This window comes from Sciurus carolinensis, chromosome 15, assembly GCF_902686445.1.
Source record: "Sciurus carolinensis chromosome 15, mSciCar1.2, whole genome shotgun sequence".
Taxonomy (NCBI): Eukaryota; Metazoa; Chordata; class Mammalia; order Rodentia; family Sciuridae; genus Sciurus; species Sciurus carolinensis.
Genome location: NC_062227.1, coordinates 27,834,513 through 27,854,266, shown reverse-complemented (window position 1 = coordinate 27,854,266; position 19,754 = coordinate 27,834,513). Strand labels below are relative to the sequence as shown.

Here is a 19,754-nt window from a genome sequence, read left to right as displayed (position 1 = left end):
GCTAAGCACTCCACCAGCTGAGCTATATCCCCAGCCCAAGCCACGTTCCAGCTCTTTTCAATCTACTTTAAGACAGGGTGTTGCTCAATTGCAAAGGCTGCCCTGCAACTTTCCATCCTCCTGCCTCAGCCTCCGGAGCTGCTGGGATTACTGCTGTGCCCCACTGTACTTGGCTTGCCCGTTTTTAAATTGGGCTGTTTTTGTTGTTGAGTTGTAAGAGTTCTTTATATAGTTTGGATATTAACCTCTTGTCAGATGGATGATTTGCAAATATTTCTCCTATCATGACATTCAAAAAAATTTAATAGACAAATAGTAATTTAAAAAATCATTTATGGGGTATAACATGATTTTTTTTTTTTTTTTTTTTTTTTTCAGTACAGATGCAGTATTTATATCTACAGTTGGCTGGATCTGAGGATGCAGAAGCCATGGACCAGCAGGGTCACCTGGATTCAGAATGCAATGCAGCCTTCAAACTGGATCCTCGGTCCACCTGAGAGGGCTTTCTCTTTAAATCAATTTTACCCTAAAATTATCATGCAGTAAAACTGATGTACAATTCCATGAACTTTTTTCCCCATCTTTTCCAAAGTATGATTGACAATTAAAAATCGCATGCGTTTTATTTATGTTTGATAGACATATACATTGAGAAATAATGCCTTATGGATTTTAAATTACATGCAGATCTGTGTGAGCACCACCACAATTAGGATACAGAGCCTTCCTTTCCCTCCCCAAATGCTCTTCATGCTGGCCCTTTCTGGTGACATCCCTGTGTCAACCACTGTTCTGTTCTCCAACACCATTTTTTCAAGAGTCATTTAATCTTTTCGAGAATGTCACATGAACAAAGTCATACAGACTGTGATCTTCTGATGCCAGCTTCCTTCACTCAGCATAATACCCTGAAGATTCGAACACATTATTGCATGAAATTGGAATCGTTTGCTCCATTTTCTTGTCGATTGGGATTCCATTGAATGAATCTACCACAGTTTGCTTAGGCATGCCCACACTGAAAGCTATTTGGATTCTTTCCAGCTTTGGGCAATAATGAATTAGAGCCTCTAAGCACATTTATATACAGATTTTTCTATGAACATCACTTTTCATTTTTCTAGGGCAAAGGCCCAGGATTTGAATTGCTGGGTTAAAGTAGTTGCATGTCTAACTTTGTAAGAAAAACTGAGTTCTTTTCCAGAGTGACTTTATTATTTTGCGTTCTCCCCAGAAGTATGTGTGAATCCCAATTGTTCTACAACTCTACTCAGTTTAGTAGTTTTTCTTAATTATTATATTACTAGGTATATTAATTATTGTTCTTGTACTATTAGTTTTAACCTGCATTTCTCTTACGACTGAAGATACGGAGCATCTTTTCATGCCCTTACTTTCCACCTCGATGTCCTTTTTAGGGACGTGTCTGTTCAATTCTTTAGTCCATTTCACACTTTACAATTGAATCTTAAAAGCTTTTTATATATTCTGGATGCAGGTCCTTTGGCAAGTTGTGTCCTTTCCCCCAATCTGTGTGGTATGCCTTGTCATTCTTTTAACAGTGCCTTTTACATTTCGATGCAGTCCAAGTTATTTTCTTTTCTAGATCATACTTTTGTCGTCATGTCTAAGAACTCTTCGGATGAATCTCAAAGGCATCAGACTAAGTGGAAGTTCTAGAGCACAAGTAATTTCTCCTATAATTTTTTTTTCTGTGAGTTTTAGAGGATTGCTTTTAAATCTGTGATCCCTTTAAGTTAATTTTGTATCAACTATAAGGTTTAAAGTTCATCTTTTTCCTTTGACTGTCCAATCATTTCAGCACCATTTGTTGCAAAGTTTATCCCTCTCCATCTAATCACGCGTACACTTTGGTCAAAAAGCTATTGGCCACTGGACACGGTGGTAATCCCAGCAGCTTGGGAGACCAAGGCAGGAGGATCACGAGTTCAAAGCTAGTCTCAGCAAAAGTGAGGCTATAAGCAACTCAGCGAGACCCTGTCTCTAAATAAAATACAAAAAAGTGTTGGGGATGTGACTCAGAGGTTAAGTGCCCCAGGGTTCAATCCCTAGTAAGGAAAAAAAAAAAAAAAAGCTATTACCCGTGATGTTTTGATACACGGATACATTGCTGAAAGTTTATATAAGAGTATTTAGCATATATAGTATTTAGCATATCAAATAGTTATCATTTCTTTGTGGGGAGGATTTTAAAATCCTCTCTTTGAACTCTTTTGAAATATAAAATACATTTTAACTGTACTCACCTTGCTGTGCAATAGGACAGGAAAATTTATTGCTCCCAACTACAACTTTGTAATTGTTGACAAATGTCACCCCTCACCCCACACCCCCTCCCACTCCAGTCTCTGGTAACCACTATTCTACTCTCTAATGAGTTTGCCATTTTCAGATTACACATGTAAGTGAGATCATACAATATTTGTCTCTCTGAGTCTGGATTATTTCACTTAATGTAATACCCTCTAAGTTCACCCACATTATCATATAAAACTATTTCTTTCCTCTTTTTTTTTTTTTTTTTTTTTGGTAATCTAAGTAGCATTCCACTGTGTATGTATACCACATAAAATCCATTCATCCTTTGATGGGCATTTAAGCTGTTCACAAAGCTTGGCTATTGTGAGTCATGTTGCAATGAACTTGGGAGTGAACAATTTTATTTCTATTTATAATTTTTGCCTCCTATATTTTTGACAAAGAATGGCATTAGTCTTCTCTGTGAAACATTGATTTACAGATAAGATGAACCAATAATCTGAATATATTTACAATTGATCTGTTTTAGTTGGCTGGGGCTGTTACAACAAAATAACCTGGACTGGGTAGCTTAAATAATATACATTTATTTCCTACAGTCTGAATATTAACAGTTCAAGTTTAGGGTGCCAGCATGATAGGTTCTGGTGAGGACTCTCTTCTTGGTTTATAGATGGCTACCTTCCCCATGTCTTCACAAGGCAGAGAGAGGACAACCAAGCTCTCTGGTGTCTCTTCTTATAAGAGGCTAATCCCATCAGGAGGGCTCCACCTTCATGACCTCATCTAATCCTAACTACCTCTTTAAGGCTCCATCTCCAAATATCATCAGATTGGGAATGACAATTAAATTTGGGATGGGAGAGAACACAGTTCAGTCCATAATACTATTTAGAAGTACCCAAGATGAACTTCGAAAGGCCAAATGACAGCCAGGTGCAGTGGCACACACCTATACTCTCAACTATTCAGGAGGCTGAGGCAGGAGGTTCACAAGTTTGAGGCCTGCCTGGGCAATTTAGCAAGACTCTGCCACAAAATAAAAAATAAAAAGAACTGAGGTTGTAGTTCAGTGGTAGAGTATCCTAGTTTCAATCCTCAGTATCATAAACAAAACAAAACAAAAAATCAAAAAACCCACTGAACAAAATTGAATAGTCCTAAAACATGCCTATGAATGTTTCTTGGGATGATTTATTTCAAAGGTGGTTCCATTCCCAGAGACTGACTGTGTGTGTTGTCTCAGTTTCTACTTTGGTAACGTGCGGTTAGTGAGACTGGGTTATCGCCAATGTGCCTCTAAATGTCCAAATTCAGTGATAAAAAATGTAGACAAACATCGAATATCACAGGTATGCTGAAGTCCTCAGAAGGATGTGTCTGCAATTTACTTTGAAATGCATAAAATAAGAAAGATTGATGGTTGAATAGATGATAGAAATGTGATATAGAAAATAAGGTGTTAATGGTAGGACCAAGATCATGGGTAAATGGAAATTTTTCATGCTAAAAGTCTTTTTCAATTTGGCTATGTGTTCAAATTTTTCATTGAAAAATGTTTGGAAAAAAATTAGTGATTTGGCATCTAATATTCATGACTGATGCAGAGATAGTGAATACCAACAAAAAGTAACCCGTGTAGCTGGTCAAAAGCGAGGAATTGCAGTACTAACCCCAGTTGGGAGGTCAAGGTCATCAGGAAAGGTCACCAGGACTACAAGGTGAAGGGCAGGAAGACAGGGCATCATGGTCTGGAGAAGGGGCTGTGGATGGGAGGTACTGATATGGAGGGATAAAGGAAAAGAAGTGGGTGAATGAAGTCTTCCAAACCAAGCCCATGCTAGGGACTGTGTGATGCAGGGCTCGGGACACAGCACCCCAAAATACTGCACCTTTGCATTTGAGATAAACACAGAAGCAAGAGAGTCCCCTTCTCCCTGCCTTCCATGAAGCAGCCCATAGAGGAATTCTCTGACTTCTTCTGAAGTCACATGAGAGGTTCCCACCCTACACCCAGAGGAGAGGAACATCCTTATCTCTGAAGACACAGGGTCAGAGAAGAATCTAAACCAATTGGCCTTGCTAAGTTGCCCTCCGGTTAGATTGGACTTCTTTATCCATGAGTGTTCGGTTTTCATCAAACTTCAGATAAAAACACACAGGTTCCCTGTTTCCTCAGGTCTTCATTTCTGAAGGTTCTTGAGTCCCAGAATGTTTTTGTCTTCTTAGTCTGCCTTTATTATAGGGGCCCACTACAGTTTTAATGTGTTCCCCCCCAATTTCATGTGTTAGAAACTTATTCCCCATATTCATATGTTAATGCTACCTGAAGGTGAAGTGGAGTCTTTGAGAAGTAATCAGGACTAAATGAGGCCACGACGATGGGGTCCCTGTGATGGCATTATTTGCTTTATAAGAAGAGAGCTGGGCGCAGTGGTGCACGCCTATAATCCCACAACTCGGGAGGCTGAGACAGGAGGATCGCAAATGCAAAGTCAGCCTCAGCAATTTAGCAAGGCTCTAAGCAATTTAGTGATACCCTGTCTCAAAATAAAAAATAGAAAAAGGGCTGAAGGTGACTCAGTGGTAAAGCACCTCTGGGTCCAATCTCCACTATCACAAAAAAAAAGAGGAAGAAAGACTTGAGCTAGCCCCTTGGCTCTGTCTCACCACATGACCACATGTCGCCTTTCACCATGTTACAGTGCAGCAAAAAAGGCTCTCACCAGATGCTGGTGCCATGGACTTCCTGGTCTCCCGAACTGTGAGCCACATGAAGAGCTGTGGGTGTCTGTATAGAGAATGCTCCAGCGACTCAGGAAGCTGAAGCAAGAGGATCAAAAGTTCAAGGCCATTCTTGGCAACTTAGAGAGGCCCTAAGCAACGTAGAGCTGGGGATGTGTCTTAGTGGTTAAGTGTCCCTGGGTTAAAAAAAAAGAAAAGAATGCACCCGTTCCAGTGGGACGTGGACATGTTCCTCATGCTGAAAGTGCTGTTGGTGCTGAGAATGGAGGCTGCAGTGGGGACGATCATGCATTCATGGCTTGTGCTTATTTGATGTTTTAATCCATTGCAGTTCTTTTCCTGTTGATGCTCAAATTGGCTGATCTTTGAGCAGTGAAAACCTCTTTGAGTCAGCTCCTAGGTTCTTTTGAAATGGTATAGTAATTTACAACTTTCTTGTGATCTGCCCCAGACCTGAAAATTAGCTCTTTTTCCAAAAAAGTTTTAATTTTTTTTTAGGGGGCAAAGGTACTTGGGTAACCACAATTTATGTTCTGGAGTGCTCATTGGTTTGAGTAATAATTTTTAAGTAATAAGTTTTATTGACTACTTCATTATTAATAAAAAGCTATTTCTCTAAGTTGGTATTTCTCTTGTTAGAGATGTTCATGTTCACTTTCAACAGAAACAGAATTTTAGTTTAAGGAAGGAGACAATGAGACCCTAGAATAAAGCACACACACACACACACACACACACCCCTATGGAAACACATAAATTTAGATGTATACATATAAACATAACCAACTCGTTGACAGCTATTTTATTTATTTTTGTTTTTTATTTATGTATTTATTTTTATTTTTTGGTACTGAGGAATGAACTCGGGGGTGCCTTACCACTGAGCTACATTCCCAGGACTTTTTATTTTATTTTGAGACAGGGTCTTGCTAAGTCACCAAGGGTTTCGCTAAATTGCTGAGACTGGTCTCGAACTTGTGATCCTTCTGCCTCGGCCTCCTGAGTCACCAGGATTACAGGCATGTGCCACCCATGCCCACCCGTGAGAGCTATTTTAAAATAGAGAATCAAGGAAGGTGACTCTGTAGGCCAGTTATATTTCATAGTATAATGTGTAGAAAATATGCATAGATTTCTGGGTGCTGTAGAAGGGAGCAACAGTGATCTGAAAAAGGGGAGAACACTGTGCTTCTGTGCCAAAACCCAGACATGTTGGAGCAACGAGGGACTTTGGTACTGGTTTGTGTATGTGGCCAAATCAACATTTATGGATGCTGTGGTTTAAATATAATCTATGTCTAACAAAACTCATGTTGAGGCTCGGTCCCCAGTGTACCTAGTTTAACAGTGTTGAGAAGTGTTGGGCCTTTAAGAGGAATGAATGCTTTTCTTGAGGGAGTGAATTCTTGCCCTCACTGGACTGAATTGTATACGGTGATAATGGGTTTTTGTAAAACCAGCTTGGGATCTCTCCTTTGCTACTCTCAAACACTTTTCTTTAGCAAGTGCTTGCTTCTCCTTTCTGTCATTAGTTGAAATTCCATGAGTCCCTCACTAGTAGCTGAGCAGATGCTGGAGCCATGCTCTTGAAACTCCAGAACTGTGAGCTTAATACACCTCTTTCCTTTATAAAGTATCAGCCTCAGGTATTTTGTTATAGTAATACAAAGCAGACTAAGACAATAGACAAAATCTATAACATCTAAATTATTCTGTAAATTCAGGATCTGTAGCTTCCTTTCTTATAGTTTAAATTTCATTCTTAACATAAAATATCCAGAGAGAAATCTCAAACTTTGCTGTAGAGGAAATTTGTTGTAGTGAAGGTTGACTGAAATAAGTAGTCTATTCACAGACCAGAGAGCTTGGGGTCTTTTCAAGACACAAACTTTCACTGTCTTTTTGCTATATAGTATTTGGCTTCTAAATGTTAAGCACCTTCTAGAGAATTAATGGTACTAACTGCTATGTAAATAATTGACCAGACATGGTCAATTAGTCTTAGATTCTGGAGTTATACAAAAGTAAGAAAATGGTAGGTGAGGAAACTCGTTTTAGGTGATTCCTTCTAAAATGTTGATTCCCTATGCCAGTGACTATGAAGAAAAATCTCAGTGCACAGTAATCAAATCACTTTTTTTTTGCCAAGTATATTTTAGAAAATAAACTGAAGGTGCTGAAGATGTAGCTCAGTGGTAGAGTGCTTGCCTAGTATTGCAAGGCCCTCAGTTCAAGTCGGAGTACCAAACACACCAGAAAGAAAGGAAGGAATGAAGGAAGGACGGAAGGAGAAAAGGGAGAGAGAAGAAAAGACACTGATGTACACTAGTCACTGCATAAGAATATGCTCTCTAATGTTAAACTCTCTGTTTCTGAGTTTTTATTCTCAGAGGTGGAGGGACAGGAGATCTCACATGGGACTGAGAGTCACATCTGCCCCTGACAAGTGCCCCTTGGACACAGATTGAGAACCTGCGACCCGGGTGAGTGGTTCACAGCGTTTTTTAGCAATGCTTTGGGTAAGAGCATTGTCCACAGTACGCGAGCTCGCGCTGCCCTTGCCCTGGCACACGAGTTAAAATACAACCCCTCAGAGGAGCTTGTCATTGCAGTCATGTGTTTACCTGTGACTGAGTCCTTAACTATTCACCACTCCCACGCTCTTCCAGGCCTTTGCCAACTTCTTTCCGTTCAAATGCCTTTATGGTGAGAGTTCTCAACTTTAGCTGCACAAAAATGTGCAGCGACATGGACGCCTTTGCCCTTTCCTGCCTCCCCTCCAATTTCTGATGTAATTCGTCTTCTGTGCAGATTTCTTTCTTTCCTCCCTCCCTCTTTTCCTTCCTTCCTTCCTTCCTTCCTTCCTCCCTCTCTCCCCTCCCTTCCTCCCTCTCTTTCTTTCTTTCTTTCTTTCTTTCTTTCTTTCTTTCTTTCTTTCTTTCTTTCTTTCCTTCCTTCCTTCCTTCCTTCCTTCCTTCCTTCCTTCCTTCCTCCTTCCTTCCTTCCTTCCTTCCTTCCTTCCTTCCTTCCTTCCTTCCTTCCTCCCTCTCTCCCTCCCTTCCTCCCTCTCTCCCTCCCTTCCTCCCTCTCTTTCTTTCTTTCTTTCTTTCTTTCTTTCTTTCTTTCTTTCCTTCCTTCCTTCCTTCCTTCCTTCCTTCCTTCCTTCCTTCCTTCCTCCTTCCTTCCTTCCTTCCTTCCTTCCTTCTTTCTTTCCTTCCTCTCTCTCTCCCTCTCTTTCTTTCTCTCCCCCCCGCCCCGCCCCATTGAACCCAGGCAAGCACTGTACCACTGAACTTTCCTGACCCCAGCCCTTTTGCAGGTTTCTTAAAGCACCCAGGTTGAAACCACAGCTGGATGCAGTGTCTCAGAGGGTGGCCAGTGCAATCTGGAATTAGCCTCCACTTGGTGAGTTGTTAGAAATGCAGATGGACTCTCAGAGCGATCTACCTATGTACTTGGATCTGCTGCAGGGGGTCCGATTCTTAGGGGAGAATTCCTAGGAACACTGATATTTGAGAATCACTGTTCTCTGGGCTGTCAAAAGCTTCACTTCGTCCATAAATCTTGGCTTACCCCGGTTACCATTCATCACTTTCCGTATCTATTAGAACATTTCATAGAAGTCAGAATGTTTGGGCCATTTTCAAGTTTTGTTTTGGTAGCTTCTAGTGTGCCTCCTTTTCCCCTCCCCCCCATTTTCGCACCTTCTAAACTGTAGAATGTGGCTACCACAGGTTAGCCTGGAAGTTTCTATTTAATGAAGAAATTGTCTTTTAAGTCAATGTCAAAGCAAAGTCTTTCCAGGTCTGGGACTGAAATATTGACCAGACCTTAGAAAGTTGTAGCCGTTGTGTGAAGTTCTCTGTGTGCATTTCCACACTGAAAAGCGTTGTTCTAGTGCATGTGAAAAGACACAGACCCGTTTGTCTAACTGCAGCAGAAACTACTCTCCAGATCATGGCGGGGGAACCGGTGTTGGGTATACGGGGCTGGAGGGGTGAGCAGTGACTGCCAGCCAGTGAGGAGCAGCAGGGACTACAGGATGGGAAGGGTTGCACCCTACAGTGTGACAAAGAGTTGGGATGAAGAGTTCCGGCTCATGACAAATACTTCTCAAAAGTCACAGTCTCTGAAACGGGCCCTGTCCAAACAGGGAAACTAGGATTTCTTATTTGTCAGGATATCTGCTGAAAGAAGGAGAGAAGAGAAAGAGAAAGGAGAGAAGATGAAAAGAGAAAAAGAACACCAGCTGAATATTTCTTACTTTTTAGAAAGAAGGGCACATTCTTTTGTTGAACTGCAAAGAGTGTCAGAACTAATCCCATCTTCTTCTGGGATTGTTTGCCAAGAACCCAGAACGATGCAAAACTGTTAAATAAAGGAGGGTTTGTTGTTTCGTGGTACTGGGGATTGAACCCTACCACTGAGCCACATCTCCAGTCATTTTTAAAATTTGAGACAGAGTCTAAGTTGATTGACCTCAAACTGGTGATCCTCCTGCCTCAGGTTCCTGAGTACCTGAGATTACATGCATGTGCCCCTGTGCCTAGTTTGATTTTTATTTTATTTTTTAGTTGGTATGTCTCTGAATATACTGTGTCTTTCTTTTGTTTGTTTCTTCCAGTGATAAGGATCAATCCCAGAACCTGGAACCTGAGCTACAACCCTCTGAATATACTTTCTGAAGGCTTTGTTTTACTGTTTGCAGAGGTATATCCAGACATGTTTGACCAAGTGAAAATCAATGTCACCTTTTGGGAAAGCAATTTGGTAATATTAAAGAAAAATGCATGTTCATTTGTCTAGGAATATAATCTGTAGATACTGAAGATGCACCATAAAACAATTTTCACTTCAGATGTTTTTTGTCATAATAAGCGATGGGAAGAAGAGACTAGAGCCCATCAATAGAACTTACGAGCATATTATGATTGTGGAGCCATTAAAGTTAACAGGTAGATCACATGTTCTGAAATGGAGCAATACATGATTAAATGAAAAAGGAATGTGTGTAGTGTGCTTCCACTTTGTGGGGTAAAATGTATACAAATTTAAATATGCAGAGATAAATATTTGAAAGGACATATATAGAAACTAGTGAAAAGCAATCTTGCTACATGTACAGACTTTTTAAAAAATTTTTTTAAATATGTACTTTTTGTTTACTAGGAAAAAAATTGTCATTACATAAGTTGCTTTGTCCTGCACATGTCACAACATGCAAACAAAGCATCCAGGGTCAGACTGGATTCAGACAATAGCTGTGTCACCAGTGACCCTGGGGTTGCCCCCTACTCTCTCTTCAGCTCACTTATAGTGATGCCACATGGTGTACCATGAACTAAGTTACAGAAGACACATGAAACAGCCCATCTGGGGTATGAGGCACATTCTCAGTAAATAAAAGAGGCTTAATAGTGACAATAGTGAACACTTACTGAATGCTGACCATTTGCCTGAAACTCTTTTAAGAGCTTCACATATATTATTTCAATTTATCCTTATAACAACCCTACGAGATAGGTAATATGTTCATCCTAACTGTACAGATGGGGAAAACTGAGGCACAGCAAGGTAAAATAACTTGCTCCAAAAGACACAGTCAGGGAAGAGTAGAGCCAAGGTTCAAATTGGGTAGTCTGTTTCAAATCTGAGCTCTTATCCAATTTCAGAAAAGCTCTGTTCTTTCTTAGCACAAATTTGAGGCCAAGAGGGTAAGTTAAATTTCTAAATGAAACGCCGGGAATTGGCATATTATAGGATTATGGCAGGGATTTCCTACCCTACCACAAGTCAGAATATTATCAAAATGACACACAGGCCAGGCATGGTGGCACATGCCTGTAATCCCAGTGGCTCAGGAGGCTGAGGCAGGAGGATCATGAGTTCAAACCTAGCCTCAGTCACTTAGTGAGACCCTAAGCAACTCAGTGAGATCCTGTCTCTAAATAAAATACAAAATAGGGCTGGGGATGTGCTGAGTTCAATCCTTGGTCTCCCCCAACCACACACACACACACACACACACACACACAAAAGACACATAGCACTTGCCCTAGCATGCTCGAAGCCCTGGAGTCCATCCTTAGCACTGCCAAAAAAGAAAAAAGAAAAAGAAAAAATAGCAAAATAACACCTAGGTATTTCTGGTATAGTTGGAGGGACTTTTCCCTCTGTCTTTGTGAATTTGGAGTTGCCGGCAGAAACCCTACAGGGGAATCATGACTTTAGGTAAAGTCAACAGGGATCATGAGGTAGGAAGACCCGTGTCTTATGTGTTTCCCATCTCACAGACAAATTTAGACTACATCCATGAAAGACATGCCCTCTCTGACAAAGATCTTTCAGGTGACAGACTTCTGTCACTCTCACGTGGTATCAAGTTTCTCATGGCAGCCTAGATCTCATAATTGTCTTAGGTAAGCACTTCTTTAATGTTTAACCTAAATTCTCTCCGTTGAATATTTAACCCAATTCTAATGTGTTATCTTTGCTAGAAGAATTGCTGGCCCTTGACCTCCTCATAACCTATCTTCAGATCAAGTGCCCTTGAGACCATGATGGATCTAACCACTGAGCACTCCTAAGTAGGTTAAAGCTAAAACACCTTAGGTCCTTCTTAGTATGGTGTTTTACTTTCTTTCCTTGTTTCTAGAATTATCCAGAAATATCTGAATAGAGCTCCCCACCAGTTCACTTCACCATTGTTTACGAAGTGCTTAACACTCCCTTGAATTCTTTTTGGAAATCCCCATGTTCCTGTGCCAACACCTCTCCACTGTTCCAATTTTCCAAATGATTGATCAAGTTTTCACTCTGTAAGATTTCATGGATTTCACCTTGAACAACTTGCTAATCAAGGGCTCCCTGGTGCACCAACCCAAGACTAGATACGAAGATACCAACTCCTTGGAAAGGATTCTCTTCAATCTTTCCAGACTTATTACCTTGCTTGACTAATGTTAAGAAACAACTTAGGGGCCCTTGAGCTGTTCTTTCATGTTTGCCAAACTTATTGTTGGAAATGCCAGGCTTACCAAGCCCTCCCAGAGGCCAGGCTGCAAAGGAGAATTTTCCCTGAACATGTTGGGAGGAGAGGAGGCTGCTCAAGAAATGTGTCAAATTAAATCAGACAGAAAAGGAATTCCAGGGTCAAGTATTTAAACTACTCTTCATTACCTATGTTTGTGTTCTGCCTTTGCAGGCTGCTGCTTCTCTCACTTGGGAATTAGAGACAGAGTTCATATTGACTGATGTGTAAAGAACGTTAGGCGTCTTACTCTGGAAGTGACAAATCTGGTATTTTTAAAGTGTCACATACAGAAGTAAACATTTTCCATAGCAAGAAAATATTCCCCAAGACAAACAAACCCCTCTAAAATAGACCCTCCCCTTTTCAGTTAGTAGAATATTTGAATTTTAATCTGGGGAGATGTTTTCTTGACTATACTTTATGGGGCCATATATAGTATCATGTAATTCCTTCAGTGTTTCTTCTCATCTTTCATATTTGAATCTCCTGATAGGCATTGGACTTGAAAGCCTTAGGAAGAAGGACGTGTCAATCAACCAGTGACTATAAAGTCATCTCTCAATATTCATGGGGGGCTGATTTCAGGACCTTCCTTGAATATCGAAATCTGTGGACGATCAAGATCCTTATATAAAATGGTATAGTATTCACACATAACCTACACACATCCTCCCGTGTACCTTTAAATCTTTAGACTTATTACCATACCTAGTACAATGTAAATGCTATGTAAGGAGTTGTTATGCTGTATTGTTTACAGAATAATGACAAAGAAAAAAGTCTGTTTTGTGCAGACAACTTCCCCTGCAACCTGAATATTTTCCATTCGCAGTTGGTTGCATCCCCAAGAGTGAGAAAGGACAACTATTTGTGCAAATCTCAGAAGCCTAGCTATGCAGGAATATTTCTATTTGTAGACCAGTGGCCTTCAGAAACAGCCAAAGAACCAGGATTTCAGAATACAGAGAGCTGTCATTGTAATGTTTACGAACCCCCTGCAGAGCCCATAGGAAGAATGCAGTTTTCCCCTATGTGACAATAAGAGACAACTCAGGCTGAATCTCTTCCCCCTTCCCCTTCCCAAAGTGAAAGAGAGTTTTTCAATTGAGATCTCAATAGAAGCTCCCTAGTGACACTGATTTACCTATCAAGTTTCCAGATGCAATTAGCATCTCCTTCTCCGAAAAGACGATCTAGAAATGAGAAGAGTGAGAGTGGCCATCAGCATAGTGAGAGCATTTTGTACAATGAATGGCAACAGTTCCGTCAGCTCCAGGGTAGAGCTTGACTTTTGGCATTTGTTGCAACGCTTGCTTGCTTTCGGCACGTTCTATAAGTTCAGGCTTGTGCTCAATCACATAGAAGATCCATGGGAATAATCTCTTGACTGCCAAAATTGAGATACAGGAATCACAGTGGGGCTTCACATTCCTGTGATTTTTCAGAGACTGCCTCCCCTTGAGCCAGCAGTAAGCCCAGAGGACAACACTGCATCAAGAAGTAACGCTATTCTCTTTCTGCTTCCTGGGAGATAATGCCTGATATACAGGGGAATTTAAGACCTATTTTGTAAACTTGTGCTAGTAAATGAAGACCGAGAGAGGATTTTCAGACAAGGCCAGTAGTTTCTGTTTGCAAAAGGAATTGATTTGATATTGGTTTAGCAGTTGAAAGTCAAACAGTCCATTGAGTAAACCAGAAGTAATTTTCGGCACTTTTTATTATCAGTGGCATTAGAGAATGAACACATTCAGACACCATGATTTTCAATATGTCATTTATTTAAACCAAAATCAATGTATAGTCTCAAGGTGTGAATTTCAATGATATATAAAAAAAAAGAACAGCGTGTTCAATGCAAACAATTTTGTTCAATTTCTATTAAAAATTAAATTACATTTTTTTTTCAGGGTTGTGGGGACGGGTGGACCCCATAACATGGGAAATGACTTCACTGAAATTTGAATTTCTACCTTCAAAAGCTAACTCATTTTGTTTTGGGATTGGCTGAAATGTTAAGGAGCCCCAGTGAAATAGAAGAATTAATTTGTGAATATAGCATGACATATGATCAAGGCTCAGATTACATGAATAGTCACTACATGCACCAAAATAATGAGATCGTTGTAATCTCACAGGGATTCAGTCACTGGATCATTCCTCTTTTGAAGCAGTTTCAAAAGTACATGGTGTTCATTTGGTGACTGGCACAGGTCTTGCTTATGCACAAAAATTAGAAAAAGTGGCTTCTCTGCTTACCAGTTCCAAGTTTGCCACATATAAGTGGATGGATTTGTCCAAGAACTTGGTGGGGATTGGGGATGAAGCACTGTGGACACAGGGTTTAAAGTTGTGTCATTTTCAACAAGCAGATGGGTGCAAATGCACTTTGTAAAATAAAGTTAACTTTTTTATCATGTTTGGTAAATCTTTGCATATCAAATAAGGTTTATGAATATGACCTAGATGAAATTGATAGTAGCAAATAATTACCAATTTTAAAGTGAGGAGAACAATAGAGACGGCCCTGAAGAAGGAACTGAATAAAGGCTTGGATTTTGGATTTGAATCTGTACCTTAAAAATTGTGTCACCTTTGGGCAAGTCACTAAACCTCAGTAAGCAGTTTGTTTTTTCTTTTTTTCATTACTGGGGATCCAACCCAGGAGCAGCCTAACACTGAGCTACATCTTCAACCCTTTTCTTTTGAGACAGGATCTCACTAAGTTGCCCAGACTGGTCTTGAACTTGCAATCCTTCTGTCTACTAAGTCGCTGAGATTATAGGTGTGCACTACTGCACCCTGCTCTGTGTGTGTGTGTGTGTGTGTGTGTGTGTGTGTGTGTGATGCTGGTGATTGAACCCCAGAACTAATGCATGCTAGGCACATGTTCTATCCCTGAACTACAACCCAGTCTCAGCACAGTTTTTAAAAAATATTTATTTATTTATTTATTTATTACTGTGAAGATGAATGAAAACCAGAAAACATTATTCTGATTTCCCAACCCTGGGGAACCGTGTACCAAACAAAAGGGTTAAAATGTATGCAAAGAAATTAAAGTGCGTAAAACATAACCTGTATTTGAACCTGTTTGAAGGTTTAAAAACTGCTTTCATAAAATATACCTGACTCCGACTGCAACAGTTCTTGCTGCTCCTGACTCAAAATTTCACGTGTCTATGATTATCAGAGTAAAAGAATTTTTTAGTTCTTCAGTATTGAAATCCTTTAAATAGAATGCAAGATCTCCATACCTGCTCAACAGTGAGTAGCATACGTGTTACAATGAAAGTAAGAATAACATGCTTATGTCATAATAGTTCAGAATAATTACTGAACTATTTCTTTCCAAAGAGAACCACTCAGATTTGGGAAGAGATGGGACTCCATTGAAAACACGCAGACCTGAAAGCAGTGCATTAATTATTTTATTAATTTCTTCTTTTTACATTATGGGAAACGTTCATCTATTTACAATTTTTTTTTATCCACACACAATCTAGGTAAATAAGCCTATGAAATTCCAATTCAGAAAGCCATAAAAATGTTCCCCACCCCTCCATCTGAAGGCTTTCAAATGAATCTTTTTTTTTCCGAACCAAAATAATTTTTAAAAATTACATTTGGGAATTCAGATATGCTAGTGATTTACATTCCAGTTATTTAAAATATGCATCTAGACATGTTTTAAAAAAGAAATGGTAAATTCACAAGGATAAGGCTTAAATTAAAGTGGTAATGCACAGTAAAACATTAAGGAAACATCTATAAATAACAGAAATATATTACAAATAAATTAGTTCTATTTACCATTTCAAATATTAAAAATCTTTAATCCATTTCTTCATCTCTCTTTACAAAAAGGTTATGTGAATTGTATGGAAACATCTGCAAAAAATATAATAAATACTTAATTTCTTTGAACATTTTTTGATGTGGGAGACAAACTTCTTTTGTAATCCCCCCCGCCCCAAGAAAATGCCCAACACCTTTGTACCAAAGTTAAACAAAATAAGTAATTTTTCAGGGTACATACATTTTCCGTTATGAACTAAAAAACATTTCTACAAATTACATCAAAAAGAACAATGTAACAAAGGTTAAGCTCATGGATGTCAGTTTCGGGGGTTCAAGTGGTTAGCAAACAGCGTTGTGGGGGAGTCATGTTCTAACATCAATAATTAGCTTTTTATAAAGTGTTTGTACAATTTAAACTTATTATAAAGTGTTTTTAAGGAAGGCAAAGGTCATGATGCCCTGTAGGCAGTCAGCTAAAAGATTTAAAATTCTTACCAAAAATAGCTTATGAATATACAAATACCATTCGCTTAGACAAGACAGATAGGCCTTATCTTGTCTCTCTTTAAAATATCCTGGACTAAATCAGTTTCCAAAGAAAATATTGTAGGATGGTCTTGAATCACGTTAGAAATCGATTTCTTAATCCAGATCTTAACTCTGCCTCAGGGCACAGAGCTGTGGGCGTGAACACGGTTGGGGAATGGATGCTGCTTCCTTTGTGTTACTCTGCTGAGTTCCAAGTCATTCTCAGTAGTGACTGTGACCATAGGTGACCCAAGGTGACAGTTGGCCTTCCTCGAGGCAAACTTTATGTGACCTTTCATTGCTGCTACAAGGTAAGAAAGGTGTGTTCTTTTGAAACTAGCAAACACTTGAAGCTCAAAATCAGTTTCCCCCCATTTTACAAAGCACTTCGAGAAAAGTGCTTTGTTCACCCTAGTTAAAAGTTGGTTGGTTGGTTGGTTGGTTTTTAAATAAGTTAGTAGCCCTTTTCTTGTAAACCACAGCAGTAAACATTTGTGCCCTGTGGATAAAGATAGCTCAAAGCATCAATGGCTCTGAGAGGTAGCGAATTCTCTAGTGGTTTTAGAATATGTCTGTGAAAGTCTTTGTTGCCAGAACCCATCACCTCTCTTAAATTCATAAATAAAATTAAATTAGCACCTGGCTATGAGAGTGTATTTTTGTTTTAAAAGCTTCTCTGGTGCAAGCGTATTTGATTTTTTTAAAAAGTCTTTCATTTCTTTTTCAATGGCAAATTTCTAATGCTTTAAGGTGTGAACTGGACATAAAATGCCAGTGATACTTTAAGATCGCCACATTCTGAATGTTTAAACTGCTACGAGTAAGGGCATTTAAAAACTTCAACTAGACACCAATGCATACTGCCCATCAATCATGATTAAAAATGTAAACCAACATACTCTGCCCAATGCCTGGATTTCTTCCGGTGACAATGAATCATGACCTTTCCCCCTCCTCATGGCTATAGACCCCTATAGGTCAGATTTCATCTCTCGCTACCTGGAACCTCAAGATGACAATGACAGCTCTTTGGAATGAGGCAGCATGTCTATTGGGGTAGAAAACTTATTTTACCCATTTGACATAGGACAAAATCCTATGCTGGGGAACGTGCGAACTCTGAATATTAGAAGAGGCTAAAGAAAGAAATATACCTGAAATGTGAACTAGTGGGTTCAACTAGACGGGTGTGTAGCATTCAAAGGGATGATAGGAAAACCCAAACCTTTCTCTGAAATCAGCTTTGCTGCCATTTACAGTGCTTCAGAAGGAGATGTATACTTATGTGTGTGTCATTAGCCAGGTCCATCCGGATGGACACTAAATTAATAAAAGCAACACTCTGCCCTTTAAAAACCACCACCACAACGACAATATAATATACATAGTACAATAAAAGTTGATAAAACATTTCAGGCCTAAATTTTTCTTAATAATAGGACAAAAAAAAAAAAAAAAAATCCCTCCTGCAGTATCTTAAACCATCAGTGCTTCCTTTGCTTTGCCTTGCCTTCTTCATTTTATTGCCTTTCAGAATAGATTAATTTCCCTGAAAGATCAAATTTACAATCTTCTGCTGATTGAAACATTTGAAGCTGTGATTGATGAAGTTAACAGTGAGGCAGTTTGTGCAGCTGTGAGAGGTGCAGGTGCCCCTGGCACCTGCAGATTTCGCTTCTCCCTTCTCTCCTACACATCCAGGTCCCCCCACCCCCAGGCCAGCTTGGTCCCTTCTCTCTTTTGTCACTCATCGATTCCGGTGAGATGGTGTGATTTTTGAGGTTGGAAATAAAGTGCTCCATCTGCTTTTAAAAAGAATAACCATTTAGGGGAAATAAAGGGAATCGGAGCCCTCGTTTCTTTCATGTGGAAGACGGTAAGTCCCAAAGGATCACCCTGTGATACTGGATTTCTGAAATACCCTATGGTTTTATATTGCTGAGCTCTAGGAACACACTAGCTTGAGAAAACTGAGGATGGTAGGTGGTGACCTAAAGGTGTCGTTTCTACACAGGTGGGTTTGGCTTGGCCCAGAAAATAAAGGGTTGGATCTCTGTATGAGGCAGGGTGCCGGCATCGGGATAAGGGGCGCAGCTCGGTGAAGATGGGCAAACTGGTCCGGGAAGCGGGACGGCGGGGGAACGGCTCCTGCGAGGTGGACCACTACACCACGACAGTGGAAGTCACTGAGCTCAGAAACGGACGGGCTCGGAGGGGCGGGGGGACGGCTGCGGGGCGGGGAGGTGGAGGGGGCACAGAGACTGGGCGGCGGCGCTCAGAGCCGGGTCTGCGCCTCGGGGATGTAGATCTCGATGCTCTCGGCGCTCTCGGTGGCCGAGTTCTGGCGGACGGACGCGGCGCGCTTGGCGGCCATCAGGCGCTTGCGGGCCTCCTGGCGCTGCGAGCTCTCCAGCGAGCGCTCCCGGATCAGCGGCGCGGGGCCCTTCGCCGGCTTCTTTGGCACTGGAGGAGGGGCCCTTCTCTCCTGATCAAAGCAGAAGGTTCAGGACATTACACAGCTTCTCAGGACAAGCTTGGGAAAGACTGGGATAGGTCAGTGGTTAGAACACACACGCACACGCACACGCACACACGCACACTTTTCTCTCTCTTTTTAAACCTAAGAGTGGTTAGTTCTGATCTGTGCACTGCGTATCTAGTTTTTTCTTCGTGATTCTGGCTTGGGTATTCAAAAGATGCAGGGGTTGGGGAGGAATCCCAGTAAACATAAGGCCAAGGGTAAGGCGGGATTGCAAAACTAGCTTTCTCCAAGGGCAAGATGGTGGGAATTTAAAATGCACGCCCTGCTGAAAGGCGGGGGCTCCCAGCATATGGAGTGTGGTTCTCCCTGGAGACTCCGGACTCTTCCTGGTGCCAGCGATGGGCCAGGAGAGCGCAGCAGCAGCAGAAGCATCTAGAACTCTGCATCCCCTCTAGAAGAGGAAAGCTTGGTTCAGAGTTGAAAAAACTCTCGGCCCTCTTTCCGGACTCCCCCAGTCTCACATGCCCCCCACCCCCAGACTTAAGAAACCGAAGGAGGAAGAGTTTATGAGACTGTCTTCTTCAGCTTCGTTGGTGCCACAGCGAGTTATACCTTTTATACGTCACACACAAACACACAGCAGTAAACTGTACGTGGTCACCGGAGAGGGTAGACACCGGTGTTTCTTACTCTGGGGAGAGGAGCCAATTCCAACAGGACTCCTAAAGATCCTTCCAGGATCATCAGCCCCTAAGGGCCTCAGGATGACTGTGGTGGCCCAGAAGGCAATTCTAATCACAGGGACAGAAATAGTGCCATGAAAACTTAACACAGGACTGAAAGAGATCATCCCTCTTATCAGCAGCAAACCATAAAACAGAT

General features: G+C 40.8%; 1 protein-coding gene and 1 long non-coding RNA gene across 21 annotated transcripts in view; one reads left to right on the top strand and one right to left on the bottom strand.

The window, feature by feature from the left end:
- Positions 1 to 7,723: 7,723 nt before the first annotated feature.
- On the top strand, positions 7,724 to 10,074 carry LOC124965247 (uncharacterized). Its single transcript, XR_007105140.1, has 3 exons — positions 7,724 to 7,819; positions 8,348 to 8,433; positions 9,653 to 10,074. It is a non-coding gene; the product is annotated as an uncharacterized LOC124965247 (long non-coding RNA).
- A 6,221-nt stretch (positions 10,075 to 16,295) lies between these two features.
- The window catches only part of Dlgap1 (DLG associated protein 1), an 879,880-nt gene continuing 876,421 nt past the window's right edge, over positions 16,296 to 19,754 (bottom strand). For all 20 annotated transcript variants that reach the window (XM_047526690.1, XM_047526689.1, XM_047526695.1 and 17 more), the window contains one exon: positions 16,296 to 18,875. In XM_047526690.1, coding sequence (XP_047382646.1) covers positions 18,666 to 18,875 — 210 coding nt within the window. In that variant the 3' untranslated portion in view covers positions 16,296 to 18,665. The remainder of the gene's footprint in view (positions 18,876 to 19,754) is intronic.